The sequence below is a fragment of the Trichoplusia ni genome, chromosome 7 (assembly GCF_003590095.1).
Source record: "Trichoplusia ni isolate ovarian cell line Hi5 chromosome 7, tn1, whole genome shotgun sequence".
NCBI classification, from domain to species: domain Eukaryota; kingdom Metazoa; phylum Arthropoda; class Insecta; order Lepidoptera; family Noctuidae; genus Trichoplusia; species Trichoplusia ni.
In genome coordinates this window covers 7,387,694-7,415,256 of record NC_039484.1, presented here as the reverse complement: position 1 = coordinate 7,415,256, position 27,563 = coordinate 7,387,694, and the positions used below count along the sequence as shown (strand labels likewise).

Below are 27,563 nucleotides of genomic sequence, written 5' to 3'. Positions count from 1 at the left end.
TTCTAGCATTATGTATTCCTTGTTATGAACTTTAATATTAAATGTGATTTAACATGTCAGGATCTTTTTATGAAAGCAAAGAAATTAACAATTCAAAGCAAATAAAATACATATATAGTTTTGTTCTTTCTTCTCTCATTTTCCTTGCGTCAAATTTCGAAGAACTATTTAAAGTCATATAGAATTACGGCTGTATTGTAAATGTGTGATTTAATATATTTTAATTTCCTTTCTTTTTCTTACTGAAATGACTTAATCAGGTGGTTGATGTAGCTCAAGAGATGTGGAAATTCCCCGAATACTATTTTTTATCAACATAACCAATTAAAAGGCATTTATCTTGATAACACGCATGATATTATTATCATATTAACAATATGATAACGCATATTAATAATACTATGACGTTTTGTTAAATATTTTATCGATGTTGTATTTATTAAATATTGTTTACATAATTGTCAAAAAATGTGTGATCAATTCTTCAAGAGGAATGTACAGAGTATTTTATATTATCATCGTGCAAATGATCCTGTAAAATCAAAAGTTATTGTTTAAAGATTAGAGACTGAGTAGAAAAAAGATTTTTTCATCGACTAATCTTCTATTAATTGAAGTTGCTGTAGTTTACTTTCGCGGAGTAATTTAATTAGACTGTAAATTTCAGTGCGATATGATTATAAAATTTGTGACGTAGCAAATGCCTCACAATCCTTATGCTGAATAAAACAAATAGACATACAGAAATAGAGACATAGGAACATTTTACCTGACCTAGCACTAGAGTGTCACAAGCAAAACAAGACAAGCAGTCTGTTGTGGATTGTAGACTTTAGTACAGTTTTGAAATAATCATTTGAATTGAATAGAAAATAATGTGCAGGTAGATTGTGTAGGAATTTTATTTGAGAATTTACAAGTGTTGAGAGAGGAAGCTAAGGTAAGATGTGACACGGGCGAAGGCAGCGGGAAGACCAGCTGTGCATCCGAGAGCTGAGCCGAAGGAGGTGACACCAACCTGTAAATTAAAGTAGTGAATGTTTTTTTTTTCTTAAAGACAATATCGTATAAGAAGTATTTTTTGTTAAATTGTTGAATTTATGAGGTATTGCAAGTACCAGAACTGGTCGGTTATTTCTAATTATGGCCAGAGGACCACCAGAGTCTCCTTGGCAGGTGCTGCTGCCACCAAGACCGCTAGTGCAGATGTTGCTGTCTTGCAGAATGAGCGGGAAAGCAAATGAGCAAACGTTGTTGGTGATTATACTCAGACTGACGTGGCTCAAAACCTGGTTGGGCGGGAGTGGTCCACCTGGAAATTTACATAAAATATTAGATATATTTTTATGTGATTATTGAAAAAGGATTTTTGTTATTTTTGTTCCGTTACACAGCCCAGGAAGAAGAGCCCAACAAGACAGCGTAAACCACGCTTTCTCAGCACTAAAAACAGCTTTGACTTACCGATTTGAGATTCGGTCAAACCGTAACCAGAGGCAACAGCAGTTTCACCGGCGAAGTTTTCGTTAACTTCATTTCCAGATGGCAGGGCAATCGGGGCAATGGTCGCTGTTAAAAATTTTGTGTAATAAGCATGTTTCACCAAAATAGAATAAGATCATTTTTATGGATGGTTTTATCGGTTGGTGATTTAAATTTTTCTTAAAAACGGTCGCTTACAATAATTGTTATTATTTCAATGTACTTTTGCTGATATTAATATCGTTCATATGTAAAAGCAACCACAACACTTCGTTTTGCAATTAAACTATATGTGTCACAAAAGATAATGAAAAGAAAAGAGAGTGAGAATCAAATTCTTTTTCATTATTTACGAACCAGATGTTGCGACTTGCTGGGGTAGGTAAATGACAGCGATGTCGTTTCGGACGAGAAAAGGGTTCCAGTTAGGGTGAGTTGCAACCACGCTGGTAGCTAATCTGGTGCCTCCAGAGAAAAGAGTGGTGGAACCAAGGACGACATTGAACAGCCAAGCCTGGTTGACACCGTCGAACCAGCAGTGGGCCGCTGTTACTACTCTGTTAGCAGAGATCAGAGAACCTCCGCAAATACCAGTACCAGAGATGCCCTGGTAGCTAGCGAGGAGGCCAGCCTGCGAAATACAAGTAATTTAAGTAAGGGATTTATTAGAAGGATCTATATAAATGATGAAAAGAATCACAGTTACCTGGTAAGGGAATTGACCAGACGCTGATGGAAGCCCGCCAACAATCCTTTCTTGCATCATCTGCTCTTCCTGTTGACGAATCTTCTCGGCTAAGGGGATGGCATAATTCTGGATGTAGCCATACGCTGTGTTGCCGCTCAACGGCTCCACATTTGCGTAAGCGATGGTCGCCAAAGCCAACAGGATGAACACTTTCATTTTGAAGTAGTGAGTAATGCTTGTTGATTTCTTCATTTTTATATGAATCTTTATCAGATTTGGTGGCAATTAACTAGATTAAAAAGTAGTTTATCGATTAAATTACGTAAGTCAGTGACGTTTATTAATTAAAATAGACGAATTTAGTTAAAATATACATGACTTCTATAAAAAAGACTTTGTTAATAATGTTTTAGGTTCTTGCTGACAAGGAAAATCATTCAAGTCAAGTCATCAAGTCATCAATTACTTGGCCTATACTTACAGCGTTCTAGAAATCAAGACCAAACCGAAAACTGGTCATATGCTAAGTCGTCACAAAGATCAATAATAAATTCTGCAAATCATTAAGACATAATTTGCGACTAAGCAAATCTAATCTACTTTATTATTTTATTTATGTTATCCATAATGTATGGTACGTATTAATTAAGATGATTTATAAGCTTAACCTTTTAACCAAAAACCCTCCGGATTAAATTCTTATCTAAAGTTATGTGATTTCTTAAACTATAAACGTCCAGAAGTATAAAAATATACTAACTTGTGATGATCTTGAAAGTTTTTTTTATCGGAAACTTATTGAATGACTCACCTTGCTTTGGTTTGAACGGAAGGTAGTGTCAGACTTCTAGTGACTAAAACAGATGAACCATTATTTTAAAATTGTAGCTTTTTCGGAGTATGGAACCACTGTTAAGTTAATCTAGCTAGTATATAACTAATAATTAAGAGGTAAACCGGAGCCTAACACAAAGGTAACGCAGCTTACCCGTTTTCCGTCCGTCACCAGGCTGAATCTAAAAAAGCAAGACAGACAGTTAAAATTTTCTCCCATGTTGTTACCGCTAAAATAACACATCCGAAAAAGCTTTAGGTTAGGCTGCGATTAGCAAGGTTATAAATTTACTCGATGCTCGGTCACCGCACAGTTTTTATTTTTAGTTTGTCTATCTGTATCCAACTTATACGGATCCTTAGGTGTCAAAAGGTGTTGAAATACGCAAATTTTGTTTTGACACCTGAGCCCATACGGGTTCAAAATTGTCAAGCAAGTCAAATTAAAGTTGCATGTTGTGTCTCCATCGTGAATTGATGGTTTTTATCACTACTAGATTTGGTATAACATTGGATATATTAAATAATAAAAACAGATTCTTGAATTATTAGACATTATTTATTTCAGAATTTATATGTGTTGAGAGATGAAGGGGAGGAAGGATGTGACGCGAGCGTAGACAGCTGGCCTACCAGAAGAGCAACCCGCTCGAGAACCAAACGAGGTGATACCAACCTGTAAATAGAGAAGGAAGATTCATTATATTTGACAACAAAGAGTAGCATGAAGGGGCCAGAAATACCAGTAGACGTAAAGGTTTGGAACAAGACGAGGGAAGCCCTTCCGCGTAGAGGAATCCTACAGAGGATAATTAAAAAAAGATTATTTATTACGAAATCGATCAATATCCTGAAACAAGCAAGAGCAAATTTCTCTATCATGTAGATTAATGTAAATATTGATTGTAAATACGTACCAAGAGGGGTTGGTTGTTTCTGGTGACTGTTAGAGGACCGCCAGAGTCACCTCGGCATGTGCTGGTGCCACCAATACCGCTAGTGCAGATGTTACTCTCTTGCATAAATAACGGAAAAGCGAAGTTGCAAATAGTGTTGGAGACGATATTCAGAGAGACGTGGCTCAAAACCTGATTGGCCGAGATACTTCCACCTGAAACGATTTGGTAACGGTTATGTTAAGGTGCAAGAAAAAAGGCCACACGAAAAACACAGCAGAGCCGATACCGGTACGGGGCTGTCTATGATAGTGATGATAATAGATTATCAATTTATGCAAACTTTTCAAAATAAAATGTTTTTTATGTTGACCGTTATACTACACAGAATCAAAGCAAATCCAACTGCTTAAGTTTCAATTAAATCAATAATCTAGTTTTTTTGCTAAACAACTCTGTTTGCTGCAGCCAATGACAGCATGGTCGGATGCATATGAAATTACTTTAGAGAAAAAAGTTGTCATTAACATAAACAAAAACTTATCGTAAGTTTTTGTCGGCTCTTTGTCATTTTCTAATTAGTGCTTAAAACAGTTGAAGTCCTAACAAGCTATTGGTACGATAAACGAAATATATTTCGGATTATGGAGATCTTATATACCCTCTCGCAGGTGTGTAGGTACAACATTATTGCTTTTCGGAATTTATTTGTACGTAAAATTTAACTTGTATTTTATGAGGAAAGGTATATTAATACATAATTAAGTCCGTTTTTATTTAAATAAGTTTTTATTTTAATATTTATTTATAATAAAGATTAGAATGTGTTTATTTGTTTCGATTAGAGTATTACTGGGAATTATTTTTTTATAAAATTAAATAAAAGTCAAACAATTCTTACCTTGAGAGACGTCTTGGGTCAAACCGAAACCAGAAGCTAGACCAGTTTCGCCAGCGAAGTTTTCATTGATCTGACTGCCAGAGGGCAGGGCGACGGGGGAAATAGTACCTAAAAAGATAGATTACATTCATAAATGAATGAAACATGTTTATACAGTTAATAATATTTAGGTATTACGCTTCGCGAGATTACGGAAGTTACTTATTGTAAGAAAATTATCTTAAGTTACTTTGTCAAATTAGAATGTTCATGTAATGGCAAAAAAATAAAAAAAGTTAGTACTGCCAGACAAACCAACTGGTTTTGTTTCTTCGACAACTATTATTGTGATCCACAAATGCTTGTCCTGAGTCTGGTTATCTCGGGCACTTGAATGTTTGTGTAACCCCTCGCGACACAAGGATTAAATTCTTTACTGCGGGAGAAGTTTAAAAAATAAACACTAACCAGATAATGGCACATTCTGGGGCAGGTAGATGACAGCAACGTCATTTCGGACGAGCACAGGATTCCAGTTGGGGTGCATTGCAACCACGCTGGTAGCTAATCTTGTGCCTCCAGAGAAAAGAGTTGTGGATCCAAGGACGACGTTGAACAACCAAGCTTGGTTGATGCCGTCGAACCAGCAGTGGGCTGCTGTTACTACTCTGTTAGCAGAGATCAGGGAACCTCCGCAAACACCAGTACCATCGATGCCCTGGTAACTAGCCAGGAGACCAGCCTGTAAAAATGGAAAAGATGTGATTGTTTGTACGTAATTGTTATGCTCCAACTCAAATAAAAATATTTTCTTCCAATTAGGCTTATTCTAAGTGGTACTTTTATTAAAGTCAGTTGCGTACGACAGTAATAAGGTTCACCCAGCTGTTGACGCTTCCTAAGTGCTCTAGCTGTGAATAAGAAACGCAAGTTCCACCGCATATTTTTTTTATAGAAAACTATTTAACCATATTTGCTCACCTGGAAGGGAATTTGACCAGGAGCTGATGGAAGTCCGCCAACAATCCTTTGTTGCATCATCTGTTCCTCCTGTTGCCGAATTTTTTTGGCTAACGGGATGGCATAATTCTGAATGTAGCCATACGCTGTGTTGCCGCTCAACGGCTCCACATTTGCGTAAGCGATGGTCGCCAAAGCCAACAAGATGATCACCTTCATTTTGATCGACTAAACAATGAGTTAAGAGATCTGAAATTTCAAATTTATATGAATTCGTTATCGGATTACGAGGCGTTTTTTAGATTTAATCGAATAGTTTAATTTATTGTTTCAATGGCGCTGCTTTTGTTATCAAAATTTGTTTGTCCCAAGAGGTTTGTTTATAAAATAAGAGCTTTTGGTTGGGTGATTATCGTATTTATTTCGAGTGGTACGAACCACGATTTCTGATGTATATATTTTCCCTCTTCTGGCGTGGTTTTCCGTAGTTCTGAGTGTTGCACGGATGATGAATCACTACTTGATTCCATCTTTTTCAGCATGGACTGAATCAAATAATAAAAATTAAAATAAAAACTCCGACAATTACCCACTGGACGAATCATCTTTAGCAGAATTTTAGCGCCCAGTATGTTTGGTGAAGTGACCTCAACCACCTGGCTTTGTGCGCTCGAAAGTTGTAGGAATGTATATTTGATGTAAAATTAGATGTATAGTAATGAAGTTGTTTTTGGTCAAACAGTACCTATGTTTGACGACAAGAGGCGTATGATTAATAAAATTAATTTGTCTAGTCAAAAATAACATTCGAAAAAGTAAAGAAAATATTTAAATTCTATGAATTTAGAAGGGAGGAAGAGAAATGTAGAATTTTCGTATATTTTTAAAGCGAGATTAAATTTTAATAATTCTTCAAACCTAGTTTGACAGCAACAGGTATTAGAGTGTTGGCGTACTACTTTGTATGGATTGCATTCGGTTTGATCTTGGTACGTGATTAATAAAGCTAAGAAACTTATTTTTTAAAGAACTTTAAAGAGTGTCATCGTGACCAGCGTGTCGTGGCATATCGCTCGCTTTAACTCCTTGCACATCAACCTCCACAGACTCGAGAGCAGACGAAAAGTTCAGATTTGAACCTTCAGAAAACCACTCCGAGTTATATTTACAACAAATTTATAAGAATGAGCGCTAAAATGCCTTGCTTGTGTATGGTGTTCAAATTTCTCCAGTGCTACCGCTACCGGTTTGTTAAATCACGCTTCATGTCGCTTGAAGCGTAATTTTGTTCAGAATACCAACTGATGGTTGATGTGTCTATTTAGATAAGATATGACAGCAGGTTTTTAAAAAAAACGGTCAAGTGCGAGGCACGTGCCGTGTTGTGCGTGCAAGTACTTACTTACACAGAATACAATAGCAATTCTAAAATTCAAATGATTTTATAGTAAATTCTTATTGTCCGAATGACCGTTCAGCATTTGATATACTTCAGGTGCGTATGTAAAGTAATGATTATCCACATTCTACCTACGATGATACGAGAATCTACGATATACACATACACATATAACAGTAACATGTAAGCAACCAGAGCAAATTTCCGTGCTTTCAGACTTTTTGGCCATACCTACTGGAATTAATCTATGTGTGTAGCAAGTTTCGTCTAAATCCATTCAGTGGTTTTTGCCTGAGAGAGAAACAAGTATCTACCCATTCATTCATACATACAAACTTTTGTGTTTATAATATTAGTATGAAGCAGGAAACATCATAAATTTTTTTCATAACGGTGACAGTTAATATTTAAATTAAATAGACAATGATTGGATTTTTGCATCTTATACTTATTTACACGTGTGTGACTAACGGTTTACTCGTGACAGTTCGGTAAATTGTCCTAAAAACCCCCGGAAAGCTTACTTTATTTTCTTATAATCTTAAATATTTAAATATCAAATTCGTCGTTTTGTATCCATTTTTATGGCAATGATATGCAGTATTTTGACTTTAATTACTCTCTTATCAAACAAATAAGATACTGTCATCTACATTTTCTATTATACGAGACTACGTTTTTCTCAAAGTATTTTAGCATTGTGGCCAATTGATTCAAATTAAAAATATTAATGTTTTCAATTCCGTAATACGTCAAATAAAATATTTGACCAATCTTTGTGCTTTCTTAAACATGCTTAAATTGCCTTTTGGAATAAACAGTTTAATACCTAACTTAGAAGTACGAGTAAAAAAATCACGACGCACGGTTGTCAAAATAAGGCTGATATTCAAAATACGGAACCGGGCGGCATGAAGAAATTAGTATCATAATATCCATTAAAACAGCAGCCTTTTATCAATGGATTATTTCTGTGTTAATTGTTCACTATCTTAGCGATTGATTTGATGGGAAATACAGATTTTAATGCGATTAATGAAATTTGGAGTAAAAACCCTTTGAAAACGTATGATTGGAAAAACAGAGAATGAGCGATAAGGTTTGCATTCCGTATCATGTAGGTAAGCTAAGTCTACGCCCTATTCGTAAACTATGTTCATTTATTTCTATTTAATGTTATTGTAATTTAATTTAAATTACGGAATAATTATGTTTACACCCCTTACACTTTGTTTTTTTTTTGTAACACTAATTGCAGTGAAATGCTGCTACTCTCCTGTCCAGTGAATCGTCCTTAAAAGTAAAAAAGTCTGTGGTAGTAGTGACAGAAGAAATATTTCTAGGCTGAGTAAGCTGCGACGGGTAGCGGTACTAATTATATGATGCATTGCTGTACACCTGTCAAAAACGCGGATGACGTAGCACGGTGGTTCAAGTTTGGTCAGTAGGAGCCTGACACTACCCGATTCCAAGCTTTACAAAAAAAAGTGCTACTGTTTGTTCCACACTAGCACCAATATCAATATTTCGGAATCGATTAGATCAGAGCAGTACAGAGCAGTCGCTCCTTGTAAAACACCGGTACTCAGCTCCATCCGGTCAGACTGGAAGCTTACGCGTATGTTTATGTCCTAAAAGATAAAACGGTTTGTCGTTAAGCTGTTTTATGATGGCTGGATAGTTATTTTGTTACAGATGATATATTCCTCTTGCTTTGTGGTAAGGCAACAATTAGTACCTATGGTCACCAATTCGATGGGAACCCTTTTTTTCAGCTGATCTTGTTTTTCTGTACGGCACTTACGTTTTTCTTGATTTTCTCGCACTTGTTCTGTTTTTGAATTATATTTTTTAAATTATTTCTAGTGAATACCTAGCGTACACGAAAAAAAAAATTAGGAGCGGACCTGTAACATTTAGGGGGATGAAAAACAGATTTTGTCCGATTATTAAACCTACTTGTACCCATTTACATTAATACATTATAATGAACACAAAATCTCATGAAAATCGGTCGAGCTGTTACGGAGGAGTTTAACTGCAAGCACCGCAACACGTGAATGTTATGAATAAGAAGTCCATATTTCTTCTGACTGGGGACATTATTATGTTTTACAAGGTCCTTATTTTTCAGTAAATAAAATGATGTACGAATTTGTTTTGATTCCAGAAATACAGTAGAGCCAGTTTTGCTGTCAAATATTTTCACCTGAATATTTGACAGCAAAACTGGCTCTCCCAAAGAGCCATGAAACCCATTCAGATGAACAGTAGTAAACAAGAAACAAACTATGTATTTTATTATATTGATATAATAGCGACCCGCCCCGGCTTCGCACGGGAGTAATGCTAATATGGGTCACAGAATTTCTTTTACGTTCTATCTTTGATAAGGGTTCATACCATCTCTGCATCGTAATAGAAGAACTTTGCAATCAGCGTTTGAAATTTGAAAAATTGAAAATTAGACACAGTTTTCGTACTTTTTTTTTATAAATAAATCCTGGGACAACTCACACACGGTTATCTGATCCCAAGCTAAGCAGAGCTTGTGTTATGATAACCAGACAACTGATAAACTTACTTCTATATTTCTAAATAAATACATATTATAGATAAATTACACCAGAACAAATGATCATAATTATGCTCATCACACAACATTTTTCCTGGGCGGGAATCGAACCCTCGACCTCCGGTATAGCAGTCAGGTTCACTAACCACTAGACCAACAGGCCCGTCATTTTGAGAAGGATAATTAAGTACCTTTCTTTTCTCTCTTCCTTTGTTTTGGAATAAAATTAATAGCCGAAAAAATGGTTATGGTGAGTCTACCTTAAAAGAAGCTGTTTGAGACTTTTTTGTAGATCTTTTTATGGTGTACAATGTTGTAGAACATTATTTTGATGTATTTCGTGCGGTTAAAAAAATTGTAAATACATTTGACAAGTCTAAAATGGTTCGTTACTAAATCATACATCTTCCTCATCACTTTATCTTTAAAAAAAAAACCGCTCCAAAATCTGAAGTAGTACTAGTAGTTTCATAGATTTAAGTAGTCAAGGGGACATAGGAGCAGAAAAGTTCTGTTTTATAATATGTAGTGATAGTAAATTATTTAGTATCGGAAAATAAACACAAAATTATTTTTGTTAATTTAATACAGTATAATACACATTATATATATTTAGGTTTTTAATATATGTAAAAAGAATTTGGAAGAAGCTTCCTTTTATGTGTGTCGAAGTAGTTTACAGGTGGCTCTTGATGAAAGTCAAGAAGGATGTGACGCGGGCGAAGGCAGCAGGGAAGTTAATTTGGCATCCCAAAGCAGAACCGAAAGAGGTGATACCGATCTGTAAAAATAAAATGATTTTTATTAAATAAATAGGTTAAAAATAAAAGTATCACGTATAAAATATTTTTTTTTGGGTGTTTTGCACACATAAAATTATAAACTCAATAAAAATGAAAATTAAACTTTACGTACACGAAGTACTAAAATTTATCTTTATAGGCAGAATAAAAAACAAAACCAAGCAGGTCATAGCTACTACATACCAGAGTAGGAGTGCCGTCCTGGTCAACCACAAGGGGACCGCCAGAGTCGCCTCTGCAGGTGCTGGTGCCTCCAATGCCGCTGGTGCAGATGTTGGAGTCTTGAATGATCAATGGGAAGGCAAACGAGCAAACGTTGTTACTGATGACCTGCAGGTTGACGTGACTCAGGACTTGAGCGCCGCTGATGCCAGAGCCTGAAATATGATAAAACATACATTGTATACTTTTAATAAATGTTTAGTTGAAGATTAAGACTTTGGACATTCGGTATTTTATTTGCATTTAAGGAATCACATGATTCATGACATAATGGAGCCACCTTGTTAATAGTATATGTTTAATCTACTCCGTATTATAAACATATTAAAGACATATAACGTTAAATGCATTCGATGCAATGATTAAAGAGGATTTTAATCTTGAACCTGAATAAGGGTACTCACCGTCACTGGTGATTCCAAAACCGGAAGCGACAGCTTGAGCGTTGACGAATAAACTTTCTTCATCATCAGCAGGCAGAGCAACAGGAGAAATGGTTTCTGCAAAAAAAATAACCTCAGAATGTAATCATCACACCAATGTTGGTAAATTAAGTTATTGGTTGTATATTAAATATTCATGAAAAATTTCTTAAACTCTTTCAATTACCTGAGAACGAGACTTTGGCAGGCAGGTAAATGATGGCAACGTCGTTACGGATGAGCAGAGGCGACCAAGCGGGGTGAACAACAACTTGGCGCGTTTCCTGGCGAACACCACCGGAGAATAGGAATACGGAGCCAAGGACAACTGTAAACTGGTTTGCTTGGTTTGTACCATCATACCAGCAGTGAGCGGCAGTAAGAACTCTGTCTTCGCTGATCAGGGAACCTCCGCACACACCTGTTCCTTGGACGTTCTCGTAGGTAGCCAGAAGACCAGCCTAAGTAAAAGAAAAATAATAGTTTAAAACGAGAATCCATTGTAGTGAATATTCACCATACTTCATAATGAAGATGATATTCAGGTGTATTTGATGCATAGCAATAAAAACTCTTTACAGTCATGTCTTTTAGTTTTATTTTAATCATTATAGATAAAACAATAGCTTACCTGGTAAGGGAATTGACCAAGTTCAGAAGGTGAACCGCCGACGATTCGTACACTCTGTTCCTCGGCCTTCCGGATAGCTTCAGCGCGTGGGATAGCATAGTTCTGGATGTATCCATATGCGGTGTTGGGGATTGATGGTACAGCGTTGCCGTAAGCAACGGCTGCCAAAGCGAACAGAATAAACACCTTCATTATGATATTGATGATTACCAAAGTACAAGTACTAGTGCTAGATTCATATTTATATCAAATCCTTAACAGATTGCAAGTTTATTAAGTAGATAAGCTGAATTGGTGAGTAAAACTTATTACAATATAAAAAAGAACCAGAAGGTTAAGTATGTGTATGACTTGGTTGTTATGACAGAAACAGAAAGTTTTAATTAAGTATATCACGAACATAATACATGGGAGTAACATACCAAATGAAGACTCCAAAATGCAACGACAATACCTATGCATTTTTACAGGATTACCTTTCAAAGATCAGCCGATTTTCTTCAAATAATTTACAATCGATAATAAGCGACAAAACCAGTTTATTTACGAATACTTTTTTCAATGGACTTCTGTTATGTATTCGTTAATAAGATTTATATTTGTATCTCTTTTAATTCAATGGGTATCTTCATGGGAAGAGTCCCAGCCCTTTAGGGTCGCACGGAGACACAGGCGGTTAAGGGGCCATCGTCTCGACGTGTGTCTGTTAAGTCATAGCTATTTGGGACATTTTGAAATGCATTTTACATAATGTCGGTTAGGAGTATTACATTTATATTGTTTGCCTTCACTACTTGTTTTTTTATGAAAGTTACAAACCGATTACAGCACGATCTACGATCGGCAATGTATGAGCTTTCCCAGTTTCAACTTATCATTTTAGGGAAAAGAAGAAAACTGTTTGAAAAGCTCCCAATATTTACAACATAATAATGCACTGATCGCTACTTACTGATTATATTAGGAGTGGACAGGACGGATTAAAATGAGCCTTCTGTACATTTAATTTCATTTTGAATATTTTTTTTTAGCCTATATTATCATACTTGGTTTGGTAATTGTTATCCTTACCATTCATAATTGTGATTAGATGTGTTGATTTTTATTGCGGACTTACGTTAGCTCAATATAGTTACATTTATTACTTTATCTTTATGATACTTTATTTCCGTTCACGTACCAGATTTGTTTATTTAAATAAAACCTTTTTATAGCGTATCAGATTAAATAACTGCCGTAATGTTTTTGTTCCTAATCCGTGGTCTTAACTCTTTACTTAAATACTATTTTAGACGGATGGATTACCAACTGGAACTATCAATCAGTAGACGTAATGGTCGATGTCCGTTTCAATATAAAAACAGGCCCCTGACCAGAGGGAAATTTGGTATTTTTATCCTTCCAATGTCCATAAATAAAATATGTAATTAATTCACCTTATCTCCTAAGCACTAATCCACGACGCACCATATTAAGTGTTATCATAATGAGTTAATCCATGTTGCGTACCTACTGTCGATATGCCAACAAACGAATAATGACAATAATGGATAACTATTTGGCAATACATATTTGTTAATAAATTCCTGTGACATGTGTGAAGAAAATGATAATGTTTTAGCCGCTATAAATTTTATGAAAAAAATCTTTGATTTAGAACAAAATTTGTTAGCATTACAATGATTATAGCGAGCCTACCTTGAAACATAGGCACGTGTCTTACTGTCATGTATTTTTGTAGAAAATTTTAAGTTATACAAATTGAAGTACATTATTTTGTCCTGATCTTGTACGTTCCAACAAGCGTTATAAAATAGGCATTGCCATAGAAAAATCTATTATTTATGCATGTTTTATACATAAAAACGTTCCTCTTGAATTACTCCGTCTGTATCTGTTTAAAAATAATTTAAGCATACAGCAGCAATCCCAGCAAGCAGGGACAAACAGACAACGGGAACCACTTCATTTTATATTATGTATAGGGACTGCAAATGTCTAACTTTAAGAGATAGTGACAGGGCCTCTGATTTGATTGGAGTGAGCACTTGTTGCATCAGGTGCTAATCGAAAAACATATTTGATTTAAAATCAACAGTCTATACCTGTAGTTATTACGTGGTCAAGAAACAAGGGTCTGAAGACGTCTCGAGATAGGAAGATGAATGAAGAACCTGTAATAGCAGAGTTGTACTCGTTTAATGAGAGATAAAAATTATCTCTATGAGATACTCTGAAACTGACGCGTTATTTTCAGGCTAACGCAATTAAATACATTAACATTGCATTTACAAGGTAATTAAAATTTCAATGACTTTCTGCTTTACATTATTCGCGGTGTTTGAAATATCCTGTGTCAGAGCGCAGGATCAATGTTGTATAAAAAAAAAAAATTAGAAAGATTTATTCTTCTTGGATGTTCTTTTTTTCATTTGGTCGATTTAAATCATCCTAATTGAGGGTGGAGGGATTAAATGTCAAAATCGATATGCTGACTGCATTTTTTTGCCCAATGGAAATCCTCATGGAAGGTCATGAGGAATGCGGAAGGCGAAAAAGTGTACAGGACTCTTACCGGTTAAAATAACTAGCATTCTTCCCCGTTCCATTTGTCGGGAGCAAATCGGGAATGCTCGTCGCAGAGAACCGCAGCTCCCGACAGGGGATATCCAATGATATTAACTGCATCGTTGGCATGACGAATAGCAGTGTCTTTCTTTGTTATAGTAAAGTAGTCTTCACCAAAACTGCTGTCCGAGGCTAATCATGATGGGTGGAGGAGAGCCAATTGGACCCCTCTTTTGCCCCTTGCTCGTCGGCGGCTTAGGGCATGGTCACTTCGTTTCGCTGTTTTTTCTGTGCTTTCACTTCTTTGTACTAAATCACTCACGTGACGGCACTCCAAGATTCTCTGATCAAAGACATAGAGGCAATTAGGGCAGAAGGCGACCTGATAACTGACCAATGTTCACGGCGAGTGTCCAATGCTGCTCAGCTCAAACAGGACATTGCTGAAGCTTGTGCTGCGCCATATTCTCGCTACTGCCGCAGTGGTAACAAGCGGGGGTTCGCTATTTTTTATACGCTGATTGCCTTATTTAGCTTAGCAAAATGCTAGGCAAATGATTCAGAATACATTTTGTTATCAATGCCAAGTACGTGTTAGCAATGTAGGATGAAAATCTAAAATGAAATTGAACGTACTTTGTATCCAATTGATAACTTTTGTGGCACAATGAACAAATCGCGAAATTTTATGCCGTTTTGAACCGCGAATGTTTTACCCGTCTAGGTGAAACAAAGACTAAACGATTTTGCGTTGCTTAGCTTACAGCTGCTTAAACGACGCACTTCATGGAACAATAAGGTTGATATTTTTTGGGTTTTTATTATCTAAGAAACTTGATAGACCAGTTAAACGAGGCTGGAATTACTTAGATAAAGGTACGTCATGAGGCACAAGGGAAATCCAAATCGATCAGTAATTAATCAGTGTAATGATATTGGTAAGTCAAAAAAACCCAATAATAAAACCTACAGTTTTATCAATATATATATACATACTCACTGTTGCTTGCGACTCCATTTGTGTGGTCTTTAGTTTAAATTGCGCTTAAAGCGCGGGTTTCCCATTTTCGTTGGAAAAACAACCAAAAACCGCTGTCCACGTTTGATTATCTTAAATAAATAATATTTAAAACAAATTTTAAAGCAGTGGTCCATACCAAAAAAATGTCATATAAACTTGGAACCTTCATTACCACCCCTTATACTTAATACTTTTTCGGTTAAAGTTAAAGTTAAAGTTTACCTGTTCAGGTTTTTGTAAACGCATACGGTTATGGCCTCTTTCTACACGATAGAGGCCATTACCTTTTTCTACACTATGCGTTTACCAAATTTCATTACAGTCGGCCATTACACTGAAATATTGGAGATAATTTCGCATTAATAAGATTAGTATTAAAGTATGGGTTTATTCTTTGAATTTAAAATACAATTTACTAATTATAAAATCTGATGATGTTTAACGCCTTTCGTATTCAGGTCCCAGAAAACTTTATGCTACTTTTTTTAAAACTGATTTTATAACTGATTAAAAACCCTATCCTTAACACTGAAAAGCGTAAGGTTCAATGTTTTTCAAGATTAGTCACCTCAAAACTTTCAAGAAACGGAAACTGCTTCTAATAATCTGTAATATCTTATCTCTTCTACCGATTTCATTTATGAATGTTATGAATAAACATTGCGAAAATAATAAAAATGCATTTTCCTATTTTGAAGAAAATAGTAGTTTAAATAAAATTTACACGCACTTAAGTAAGTCAAAGCATTTTTTTTCTTTGAGGCTTAGGAATCCTCATGGACAGTGGTCTGTTGAGTTAAGATTGTTGTTTCGAATCCCAGCTCACACCAATGCCTTTCCTATGGTAAATGCGAATTACAAAGTATCACTTGTTAAAAAATGTGATTATTTCCGAGAAGTGTCAATCCACGTCCAGAGGCTGGGCGGGTTAAACCTCTGGCAACAGATATTTAATCAACCGAGAAAGAAGAATCAGTGATTCCCCTTTTACGTCCAACAAATCTAACGTCTTATCGTTCTAAATAGAATAATATCAGTTAGTGAGTCAGTTATCATCAAAATTATCAGTATTTATAATTGTTTACGCAAATTTCTGTATAGAAGATAAGAAATATTACAAAAAATCGTTGTGTCGCATCGCATTAGGAAAGAAACTGTAAAGACATTTAATGCCCATCCCGAGGTTATAATTCCTATCGATATACCGAATCACGATATAATTTTAAGGGTCTATATCGTGATTCGGTCTACAGAATAAACAGTTTTTAAGTATGTGGAGAGAGATCCTGGGATGAGTTTGACTTCTCTAACTAAATTAGAACGGCTAATATAAACCGTAAAGCAATGAAAGGGGAGAGGAGAGGTTTAATTGTCTCTACACTACTCTACAGTGGGTACTGTTTAAAAGAGTGACAGTGTCCTACAGTATGCGAAGACAAAATAATAAATTTTGAATTTAATGTATAAAATTCTCTTGTCTCGGTGTTTGTGGTTTCCCAATTGTAAATATCGCGTCGTTGTAGCGTTGGCTCGCTGAGAGTATACAATGTGTGGTAATCAACGCTCTAAGCGAACCATATCGGAAGAATCCGGTGCTCATCAGTGGAACATCAAGGACTGGTAAAATCAAAATCAAATCAAAATAATTTTACCATCAATTAACGAAAGATTGTGAGCAGTATCTATGATCTGTGCAAATAATATGCTCATAACAGGTTTTCTAAAAGCGCTGTGAAACCAATGTAATGTATGTATTTTGTGAGCAACATATTACTCATACAAATTCCATAAACTACAAAATGGGGTTGAAGCTTTCACTAAACTCAATAATGGAAAGATATTTCGATATATTTTGTTTTAAAGTTTTCTATAGTTCTTCGACTTTTTGAATGATTTTCATCGAAAAGTCAGTGTCCTTTCTAGAATTGCAAATGTGCCAGTGAAATAGCGATATAAATATACACCTTTACCCTTGATGTTATTTTCTACAGGACTATCTGAAATATTTTTTACTTCGGCTACTTGTAAACATTTGTTAACGCCATCTTCAGGCGTAGATGGGGAGTCATTTGGGGCAACTGCTACTTCAACAGATTTCGAACTCTAAATGCAGGTGGCGCTATTGTCAATTTGTAGAATTAACAATTTAGATAGGTATGCATATTAAGGTACGTAATAATATAAGTATTTTGATAAGCTATAAAATAGCAACTAGACGTTCATTTAATTCTTCGTATTGTTTTGGGTGTGGATTAAAACAAAACTTTTGTCATTATTTCATTGTATACCATGTTATTAACTTCAGTTGTGTCTTTTGTTAGATATTCTTACAAATAAAATAAATAAAAATGCTTAAACCGCTGAATGATATTTTCTTTCTTGAAATACGTTTAATTTCATACGTAAAAGCTATTCTTAAATTATCCAGGTCTTAAATAGACCTGGATAATTTAACCATGTAGTTTGAAACAAGACCAGAATTAAATAACTTTTTATTACAAGTCAAACATTTTTAATGACTGGTTTTAATTACTAATGTGCTGCTGGATGAAGTCGATGTGGGAGGTGACTCTTGAGAACGCTGCGGGAAGACCGGCAGTACATCCTAAGGCTGATCCGAAAGATGTCACACCAATCTGTGAACGAAGAAAAAAACATGAAGAATTAAAAAAAAAATGCTTGCTCAACAAACTAAACCCACTACTTCCAGATTTCTTTTTTCCATTATTATACATCCACTGATTTTTATTCGTGCATACAAATCATGGATGGTGAATGTATGGTGCAGGTTCGATCCCAACGACGACGCCAAGTGACATTTTGACTTTTTACAAGTTATGTGTACTTTTTTAATTATACTGACAAAATGGTGAGGAAACCTGGACTCCAAATATTGGCATCTAAAATCGCAGTAATGTAGCGTGGTGATCAATACTCGAAAACTACCCTGTATGCGAAGACTGCCTGTGTCCAGCAGTGGAACATTTATTGGCTGGTATTATTTAATATTAAACATCTGCTTGTAGTTTGTGAATAAAAAAACTCACCAAGTATCTGTTGTTGTCCCTTGTGATAACGAGGGGGCCGCCGGAGTCTCCGCCACAGGTACCAACACCACCGATACCGCTGGTGCAGATGTGGCTGGCGTCCAAGATCAGGGGGAAGGCAAAGGAGCAGACGCTGTTGGTGATCACGTTCAAGTTCACGTGGCTCAGGAACTGATTGTTGGTGATTGAAGCGGCTGAAAAACAGTATCAGAACAGTTAGCGTGTGTAATTTTATTAAAGATACATTTAACAGTAAACTTTTTGAGATAAAATTAACTCAAATTTCTTATTAGAACACCTTCTTCCAAATCCATTTGTAAGCAAGGACGCTTAGCTACAATATAAACTTTTTGGATGATGCTCCAATTGTACAAATAAATGCATTTTTCTTTATGTTCTTGATAGGTTCAAAACCTTAAGAGTAATTTTATTGATGTAGGTTCTTTTAGTTTCAATTTTCTTTTTGCTGATTATAGAATTTTCTTCTGAATTTTGTACATTTTGTTATCTTTGTTTTGTCACTTACAATATCAAATCTGAATGACAATAGTAAGAGTGGATTTATTCGATGTTAATAAGCAAATTAATCGTTTGTTTATCTAGAATAAATGCATTTTTTTAAATGATCCTGAAGTTTATATTTCTTTTATTATTTAGATTAGTTATATAACTTACTGTCACTCGTTCTTCCGAATCCTGAAGCGATGGCTGATTCACCGGCGAAGTTTTCAGATAGAAGAGCTCCAGAAGGCAGAGAAATAGGAGAGATGAGGTCTGAAACAGTTAATACCAGTCCTTATTACAAGTTGCCATACTGGATGAGTACAAATGTAGTACTACAAACATAAGCAATTACTTAGTATCACAGTTACTCTTAGGTAGCACTTCTGTTGCATTTCAAGCTACATGTTTAATTAACGTGAAAAAATATTTATGTAATAGTTATGCTTACTGCTAAATTGGACTGCGTTTGGTAAGTAGATGATGGCGACGTCATTACGAATCAGCAGGGGGTTCCAGTTAGGGTGGGTAGCAACCACACTGGTTTCAAGTCGTTGTCCACCAGTGAACAGTGTAGAGGAACCAAGGACAACAGTAATCTTCCATGATTGAGTCACACCGTCGAACCAACAGTGGGCTGCTGTGAGGACTCTGTTGTTGCTAATGAGGGAACCACCGCAAACACCAAGACCGTCTAAACCAATAATTGACAGCAGAAGTCCAGCCTGGAAGAGAAAACCAACCAAAGTATTATTTAGTAACTACATATAGAGTTCTCTCTATAGAGCTTCTTTTAGTAGCTTAATAAATACTAGTCTGTAGAGAACACTTACCTGGTAAGGGTACTGTCCAGCACCAGCGGGGACTCCGCCAACGATCCTTGTCTGCTCGAGGTACTTTTCCTCAGCCGCGCGAATCCTCTCCGCTTCGGGGATACCGTGGTTTCTGATGTATCCATAGGCCGTGTTCGTAGAGTCTAACGCGTCCACCGCAACATCGGCTTGGGCCAAGCCTGCCACGCCGAAAAGTGCTAAAACGATGAACGCCTTCATGGTGGTGCTAATTAAAACTGGTGCAATCATGTTTCGCATTAATTTTATATAGAATAGGTGTAGGTTAGATAAGTGGTATATTATCTAAAGAATTAACATTAATATTATCTGATTTGATCTTATCGTTACCTGAAAGCATTCAGCAGTCGTTTTTAGTAAGATTACTGGCTATATGTGCAATCCGGTGTTTTTGTTATGTGTGAAATATTATTAATTTTATTCTTCACCGAGTGTAGTAGAGAGGAGTAAAAATAGTTTTCTGGAAAATTAAAACACCCTTTACAACTCGTGATTGTCGGATTTCAGTTCGAGATCACAAAGATACCTCTTATTTTATTGGTAAAGAAAATCTATGATCCATTTGACTCACCTTATTTTTACATATGTTTGGATAAATATAAATCCATTTCATACAGAAGATACTGTTACTCATAAATTGCTACGAAAAGGAAAATGTTGACTGATTATGTGAAAGACTGATTTTTGCCACAGCAATTAAAAGGAGTTGCAATATAAGGGAACAATATTTACTCCGAAAGCTTTTAGATTGGACAATGTGCGTGAGTTATGTATTATTACTGTTAAAAATCAGTAAAGACGGCAGCATGCAGCTGGCCTACAGCCTCACGCCCTGAGTCAGCCCCCCTCCGATACCCGGCATACCATACTTTATTTGTTCATCAGCTTAGGTGTGAGTAGTTTCCTGATTAGACTAGTCTTGCAAGATATCGATCGACTCTACAAATTCCAAGGCAATGGTAAATATATTTTAAGTAATAAAGCTTATTACTTAAAATATACATTCTCTTATAACACTGTACAAATAATGTAATGGATAATCAAATAGGTATTAAATATTGCATCATTGTTATACAGAAAACCTGAATACGGATTGCTTGTAACAGAGACACTGAATAGCTGTAATTCGTAATTTTAAAAAGGTATAAGAGTTATTTTCGTTTTTAATTTCACCACTACAGTCATAACTACTTCTATATAGCTGTAATAATCAATAGGTATAATAGATACGTCATTTCTGCTGAATAATTCTAATCTGAACTATTAAATTTTGTTAATTAATTACGTTGCTGCCAATAGTAGCTGCTCTACTGAAGTTAAAAGTCATAATGTTGCTTACCATGATCTGCTTTATAGGCACTTACTGAAGTTGTGTATACATGATTACTGAAGTTGGCAAAATAGTAGTTGTTTTTTCGAGTTGTTGTAGCAAAGCTGGTGCGGGTGAGCTGCTGATGACCATTTTATAATACTGTATACAATTTTAATAATAGAGGTGCCTTTGTGTTAGTAGCATCAGCGTAACTCGTACGAAAATATGTTGTGCATTTACAACTTGAATTTTGAATCCTTTTGAACCTGACTGATCAGAATTTTAATTTTGTGGGGATATTTTTGATCTCATTTTTTTTTAATTCGTTTATCCGTTAAGGCCTAAATACTTTGTTTAAGCCATTAAACCACTTGCGGTTGTTTAATTATAATGTTTTGTAACAGATGGGTTGCGGGTATAATATTATAATTTAAAACGCAGTATAATTACAGTCAATGAACTGAAAATATTTATCAATTAAAGAAACTAATGCGTATGACTGTATGGGCTTGATAAATAAAAAAAGATAGTTCTGTTCTATGTACAATGGCACGTGTTGGAACTACTCATGATAGACGGCTAACGACGCTGATATCACCTAATCGCTACTCTATCTTGTTTTGATTCGATAGTACCATTTCACGACCGCACCAAGCCGAATCAAATTCAAAGAAGAACCGAATTAGTTTTGGAAGTAAGCCACAGTTCCAAGTATGGTTGGGGGTTCCAAGTATCACTCATACATGAAAGTAATTTTTGTTTATTTCGTACAAAAATCGTAAAGCCCTTCACAGAATACATCTAACAACCAAGTATCATCTTGTAATCCTAATGGTTTCAAAAAAAGTATTGGCATAAGGGCAGACAAACAAAGTGGTAATTAAACTGAATCTATTTATCTAAGTCCTTTTTTGCTTGAGGTTAAACAGTCGTACTCCAATTTACGCTGTTCTGTTTAATTTAAATCGTCTAATGTTTATCAATCAGTCCATTGCCGTTGTTAGTATTGCATAATTCGTTAGTCATCGACCAATATTTCAAAAGATACAGTAGCAATTTATCTACTTAATTACATTTCAAATGTTCGTCGCACTATTAAACTATTGATAAATAATTTATATATACTTACCTACTTACTACATTTATCAGTTTTACAATCCGGTAGCACAAATCTTATCAAAAATTAGTGATTATTTTTAAAGTTGTCATTAAACTATGTATTATCGATAATTGAAATCAAAATCGAGCAATTTACCTTATCATTTATGACGTTTGTTATTGGATTCCGAAACGTGAGATTAAAGTGTGTACTAAAACTGTCCAATAAAGGTATACATAGACAGCTGTTGCCCGCGAATGCGTCCTTCAGTTTACTGCGGTGGTTCAAATAAGCAACATTTGTGTCAAATTTCAAAGCTTCGTAAAACTTTTAAACTCCCCATTGCCTCTCCTTAAAATCAAAGTACCCATGAAAAGCTATACACATGTTTCACAAATTTTAGCCAAATATCAGCCGTAGTCCATTTCAAAAAAATAATAAAATATAAATATTTGACCCGTCATGACATCCCTCCCCTCTTCGATTCAGTAGTTTTTGCGTGAAATTAGGACAGATAGATATACTTTCACTTTAATAATGGATGTAATAAATAAAACAACACAATTACACTTTCTGTAAAAAAAATCCAATTTGCACAGGGTTTTCTAATTATATTTAAAAAAAACAGTTAATGGTTTTTTGAGTTTTAATGCTTTTCATTTAAGGTAACTTAATCGTAGAGAGTTTGTAAAAATATTAATAACATTTAAAAAATAGAAGTTGTTGTACCGTAACTGCTGCATTCTGGTCAAAACCAAGCGCAGTAATGACTTAAATACAATGAGGACTGAGCTAATGTTGCATGTTATCAACCGTAATGATTATAATTGAAGAAAATATTACAAAATATAAATTTGCGCGTTCCGAAGAGTATTTATTCAAAAATAATATTAAAATATTTTATAATATGTGTTGATTTATGAAGCCCATGAACGATGTGACGCGAGAGTAAACATTCGAGCGATTACTTTCACAGCCTAAACTCGAACGGAAAGATGACACACCAATCTGTAAGATGTAAACAAATATGAACTTTATGTTGTGGTAATAATATTTAGAATTTCTATAATTTTAATGTCATAATTTTAAAATACATAAAAACGAAGAGTATAATTCTAATTCAATAATTATATGGCTATAAACAGAACTTTTTAATTGAAGGGAAAAAACCCTTTTAAAAAAGGCATGGTCTTTAAATTTTCTTTTTCCTTTTTTGTACCTTTATAATTTACGTAATAAAGCAAATTCACGTACCAAAATGTGTTTGTTGTCTCTTACAAGGATGAGCGGACCGCCAGTGTCGCCATCGCAGAAGCCCACAGTTCCAAGACCGCTGGTACATATGTTGGAAGGTTGGGCAATGAGAGGGAATGCTGTAGAGCATTCGCCAGTCGTAAGCACTAACAAGCTCACGTGATTCAAACTTTGATTCTGATTAATAGTAGCACCTAAAATATAAAATTTAATAATATCAATAAAGTATTTAATCTAATAAGTAGAATAAAGTAAAATAAATAATTATATACGAACCTTCGCTGGTTATTCCAAATCCAACAGCAATTGCCCGTGTACCAGCGAAAGACTCAAACAACTCACTGCCACTTGGTAAAGATATCGGAGAAATGGTGCCTAAAACAGAGCATTAGTTCATAAAAGCCAATTTTACTATAAACAACTACGCAATATTACTTTAACTTACCTGAAAGAGCAACTGGACCAGATAAGTAAACTACAGCCAGGTCATTACGTATAAGGCCAGGGTTCCAGTTAGGGTGGACAGCCACTGCGCTGGTCTGAACTCTGGTGCCACCACTGAACAAACGTACTGAACCAAGCACTACGGTTAAACGCCAAGCCTGATGCACTCCATCAAACCAGCAGTGGGCAGCCGTGAGGATGCGACTGGCAGACACGAGGGTTCCTCCACAAACGCTGTTTGCGGTACCTCCATCTACAACGATTTCTCCCAAAAGTCCAGCCTATTAATAGAGTTAATCGTTTACGTTAATTAGACCTTAAACTATTTAACAAAAAATAACTCATCATCTTCATTACTCTAAAATACGCGGCACAAAGTTATGTTTGACTCAATATGCAAGTACATAGTGAGTACACAAGAACTCAATGTATAACCTGACATAGCTTCCAAGTTTGTTAATACCTCAAGGGAATAGTGCAAGCGATACATTGTTATACAATGCAATAGGAATAGCTGTCTTTGATACACAGTTAAGATTTTGGAACGAACCTGGTAAGGATATTGTCCTAGTGCCGCAGGTACACCTCCAATAATCCTCGAAGATTCCTCCGCTTTTCGAATTTTCTCGGCCAACGGGATCCCAATATTCTTTATGTATCCAAAAGCTGCATTTTGTTCTGAAAATGGCACAGCATTTTCCACGAATACAAATAACCCGCACAGAAATAAGACGAGGGTCTGCATCGTGAATAGAAAACTGACTCAATTCATAAATATTTTGTGAATCGATTTGAAGTTTATGGATCCTTTTTGAAGATTCACAGATAAATTATCAGTGCAATTTTAGTACGTGATTGGTTGCTATAAAAATTATTATAATCATATCGATAAAATGGTTTCTTAATACCGAGATAAACAATGTTTATGTACCTTAACTTTGCATTCTTTTTAGAGCGACGTAAGAATTTTCGCTGTCGCGATAAAACGATAATAAACCAATTACCTACTTTGTTTGCTGTTCTATCTAGAAACGTTTGTAGTTGTATTTATAAATAAAGAAATACAAACACGTAAAAGGTAAATTTAAAACGTTTGCATAAATACTTTAACCGGGAACAGAAGAACCTTCAAATCGGTATAAACACGTACATACATATAGTTTTTATCTATGTAAGTAACGTCAAAAGTTTTACCGAAAATTCGTGAATGACGTTTGTAAGGGATGCTCACGAACGCTATGTTTATACCGTTAATAGTTGATGGGCCAGCTCTCCCGCAATGCGCTTCTACAAACAATTTCAGTCTCTGACTTGCACAGGGGACTGTCACTCAAGCGCTGGCGCGGAACAACCCAATGATATTAGCTACCCATTTAGTCCAGACCCCGACGTCGCTTACCTATGACCCTTTTATGCCCCTTAAATAAGACCGAGCGGGGCACACAGGAGTGCAAGCTATACTGGACTGTCGTTTTAGTCTAAAGTCAAACTCTTTAGTTATGCTGACATTGTATTCAGATTCAATTCGCATACACTCGTGTCAGTTTTGTTATCTTTCGTTTTGGCGAAGGTTGAGGTTTATTTGTATGACAATAGAACAGAATAATTGGCTGCATTGTGATCCCTTCAACTTTTTCAGGATTAAGACAAGTGTTCTTGACGAACGTAAGAATATATCAAAAGGAATAAGCAAGAAAAGTTTGAAATCGGATTATTACGATAATTTTGTTCAGGTATTTAAATTTATCTTAGTTGCAGGTGCACAGCAAACATTTGATACGAACTCCAGGAATAGGATTCCGGTCTGTGTCGAATTGAGATTCGATTAGTCGTAGCGAACTTGAAACGAAGTGAGTTGTGGCGGGCTCAAACATTAATCGAATTTCGGTCTTCGGCAGGCGGACGATCAAGTGTGCGTTAGTTCACATTACGAGGCCTCTCGACTCTCACTCGATACTTGCGCTCGAGTGTTCGATATACGATATCGACTCGAGATGTCTGCTACGAGTGATTGCAGGATGTCAAGTGGTCGTAACAGAGGATCACTGCTATACGATTCACCGTAGTCGACAGACGGAAAGCACTTCATTTTCGGTGCATATTGTTGACGGTCAGCTAAGACAAGAGGATGGTTTATGTAATCCGTGTAGTATTGCATGTTTTGATAAGTAAACGTAATCATAATAAACAAAATGTGGTTTTCCCTGATTTCGTTTACTCGTAAATCGTTATCAGATAATATTAGAAGGTTTAACTACTTATGTTTATTATTAAGGACAAAAAACGCTTGGATCATGTATGTGAGAGGATAATATCGGATTTTGAATATTTTGGACTGTTGTGCGTACTTTTCTTTCTTTTTTAATACCCATATTTCGTAAACAGCTCTTGTTTATAGAAAAAGGCGTGGGAACAATTGGTGACTTTTTATATTTAAAAGTAAGAAACTAACCACGAAAATACAACGCATGTAACCCTATCTTACATTTAATTTAAATTGAATTTTGAACGCAAAGTATTGGAGTGCGCGTGCTGCTGTTGTCATTGGATAGATTATCGCAGTGCGTTAAGCTGAGCTTAACAACAGTTTGCACATAACTAGCCAATCGATCTCGTTTGATTGACAGCCTGGACGGTTAACAACTACAAAATGGAAACGATTTTAGGTGTCGGTAATTTTCGATCGAGCGATAAAATTAGGTTTACAAAATAGCTGGTGTTGTTTGTAACAATAGCCTGTTTTTGGATCTATTGAGGTATTTAAGTTATCTTTTATTGCTGTTTTCGTTAAAATCTGTAGCAATAAATAAATGAGAGATCCGTTGAATCTTTCTAAGTTTCCAAAGAGATCTAAAATGGAAGAATTTAAAAAATATTTTAAATTATTTTAAATTTTAAATTATTTTATCTACAAAGCTTGTTCATTGCAGCATTGGTTCTGCAATTATTCAAGTTAATACCACGGCAAAATAGTTTTAAACTTGAAAGAAAATCTCTATAACACAATTACGTGCTCGATAAAAACGACACCCCACCCGGCGCTGTACCGTCTCATCATATTACTTAACATCCACAAAGGTGACAAAAGCGTGTATTGGTAAATAAATATAATTAAAAGCGAAGTGTGTTCGGAACGTGACAGCGGCGGGACGTTAATGCCACCGGACTAAATAACGTTAGAGCACCCTTGTTACTGCAATTACGCCCGGCCCGGTTAAAATGTCCGACCGTTTTAAAGTTTTCATCCGGATTTGACGCGGCAGACTATAACATCAATCAGGGTTGGTCGTTGATGCTTTTTAATGTTGTGACCCGGAATAAAAAAGAGATCGCTCTTTTGTTTCTTTTTTCGTGTATTATTATACGCTTTTATTTTTCTGTGTCATGTGTTATTGATATGATTTCTTGTTTATTAATATAACGACTTTTTGAATCTTGGTCCATTTAGTTTGGATTATCTTTTAAAACCAAAGAATATTAATATGGACAATTAACAATTACTTTAGATTTTGAGATCATTTCAATATTGCTTAAACGAAACAATATTGTCAGGATGATATAATCCCCATTTAATTCCAACTAACCATGTTATTTTAAATCGATCAATAGATAATTGAAAAAAGTCGTTTAATACGAGTATTATCACCAAGTAGATCATCACGTCATGATTGTTT

At 35.5% G+C, this 27,563-nt stretch overlaps 4 protein-coding genes across 4 annotated transcripts; all 4 read right to left on the bottom strand.

Moving 5' to 3' along the window:
• Window positions 1-878: 878 nt before the first annotated feature.
• Window positions 879-2,437, bottom strand: LOC113496180 (brachyurin-like). Its single transcript, XM_026875326.1, has 5 exons — window positions 2,189-2,437; window positions 1,840-2,113; window positions 1,465-1,569; window positions 1,119-1,312; window positions 879-1,018 (listed from the first exon to the last, which is right to left on the bottom strand). Exons 1-5 carry the CDS (start codon window positions 2,420-2,422, stop codon window positions 914-916), a joined length of 912 nt encoding a protein of 303 aa, XP_026731127.1. The 5' UTR covers window positions 2,423-2,437; the 3' UTR covers window positions 879-913.
• Window positions 2,438-3,541: 1,104 nt separating this feature from the next.
• LOC113496182 (brachyurin-like) lies at window positions 3,542-5,980 on the bottom strand. The gene is made up of 5 exons (XM_026875327.1): window positions 5,762-5,980; window positions 5,249-5,522; window positions 4,802-4,909; window positions 3,922-4,115; window positions 3,542-3,680 (listed from the first exon to the last, which is right to left on the bottom strand). Exons 1-5 carry the CDS (start codon window positions 5,957-5,959, stop codon window positions 3,576-3,578), a joined length of 879 nt encoding a protein of 292 aa, XP_026731128.1. The 5' UTR covers window positions 5,960-5,980; the 3' UTR covers window positions 3,542-3,575.
• A 4,302-nt stretch (window positions 5,981-10,282) lies between these two features.
• LOC113495900 (transmembrane protease serine 9-like) lies at window positions 10,283-20,017 on the bottom strand. The gene is made up of 10 exons (XM_026874901.1): window positions 19,763-20,017; window positions 19,381-19,654; window positions 19,104-19,202; window positions 18,429-18,622; window positions 17,910-18,017; window positions 11,793-12,032; window positions 11,349-11,622; window positions 11,144-11,239; window positions 10,701-10,894; window positions 10,283-10,495 (listed from the first exon to the last, which is right to left on the bottom strand). Exons 1-10 carry the CDS (start codon window positions 20,009-20,011, stop codon window positions 10,391-10,393), a joined length of 1,833 nt encoding a protein of 610 aa, XP_026730702.1. The 5' UTR covers window positions 20,012-20,017; the 3' UTR covers window positions 10,283-10,390.
• A 3,021-nt stretch (window positions 20,018-23,038) lies between these two features.
• LOC113495938 (brachyurin-like) lies at window positions 23,039-24,700 on the bottom strand. The gene is made up of 5 exons (XM_026874941.1): window positions 24,440-24,700; window positions 23,891-24,170; window positions 23,722-23,820; window positions 23,446-23,639; window positions 23,039-23,199 (listed from the first exon to the last, which is right to left on the bottom strand). The coding sequence occupies exons 1-5, from the start codon at window positions 24,632-24,634 to the stop codon at window positions 23,092-23,094; spliced, it is 876 nt and encodes a 291-aa protein (XP_026730742.1). The 5' UTR covers window positions 24,635-24,700; the 3' UTR covers window positions 23,039-23,091.
• Window positions 24,701-27,563: the final 2,863 nt, after the last annotated feature.

What these genes read in the sequence shown, in the direction of transcription:
- LOC113496180 (XM_026875326.1), bottom strand. Translation starts at nt 2,422, where the DNA reads ATGAAGAAATCAACAAGCATTACTCACTACTTCAAAATGAAAGTGTTC. An exon ending in TTTGACCGAATCTCAAATCG is followed by an intron (nt 1,313 to 1,464) that starts GTAAGTCAAAGC and finishes GTAAATTTCCAG; the next exon opens with GTGGACCACTCCCGCCCAAC. An exon ending in GAAATAACCGACCAGTTCTG is followed by an intron (nt 1,019 to 1,118) that starts GTACTTGCAATA and finishes TTTAATTTACAG; the next exon opens with GTTGGTGTCACCTCCTTCGG.
- LOC113496182 (XM_026875327.1), bottom strand. Translation starts at nt 5,959, where the DNA reads ATGAAGGTGATCATCTTGTTGGCTTTGGCGACCATCGCTTACGCAAAT. An exon ending in CTGGTCAAATTCCCTTCCAG is followed by an intron (nt 5,523 to 5,761) that starts GTGAGCAAATAT and finishes CCATTTTTACAG; the next exon opens with GCTGGTCTCCTGGCTAGTTA. An exon ending in GACCCAAGACGTCTCTCAAG is followed by an intron (nt 4,116 to 4,801) that starts GTAAGAATTGTT and finishes AAATCGTTTCAG; the next exon opens with GTGGAAGTATCTCGGCCAAT.
- LOC113495900 (XM_026874901.1), bottom strand. Translation starts at nt 20,011, where the DNA reads ATGATTGCACCAGTTTTAATTAGCACCACCATGAAGGCGTTCATCGTT. An exon ending in GGGACAACAACAGATACTTG is followed by an intron (nt 18,018 to 18,428) that starts GTGAGTTTTTTT and finishes CTTCGTTCACAG; the next exon opens with ATTGGTGTGACATCTTTCGG. An exon ending in AGGACGGCACTCCTACTCTG is followed by an intron (nt 10,496 to 10,700) that starts GTATGTAGTAGC and finishes TTATTTTTACAG; the next exon opens with ATCGGTATCACCTCTTTCGG.
- LOC113495938 (XM_026874941.1), bottom strand. Translation starts at nt 24,634, where the DNA reads ATGCAGACCCTCGTCTTATTTCTGTGCGGGTTATTTGTATTCGTGGAA. An exon ending in TGGTCCAGTTGCTCTTTCAG is followed by an intron (nt 23,821 to 23,890) that starts GTAAGTTAAAGT and finishes GCTCTGTTTTAG; the next exon opens with GCACCATTTCTCCGATATCT. An exon ending in GAGACAACAAACACATTTTG is followed by an intron (nt 23,200 to 23,445) that starts GTACGTGAATTT and finishes TACATCTTACAG; the next exon opens with ATTGGTGTGTCATCTTTCCG.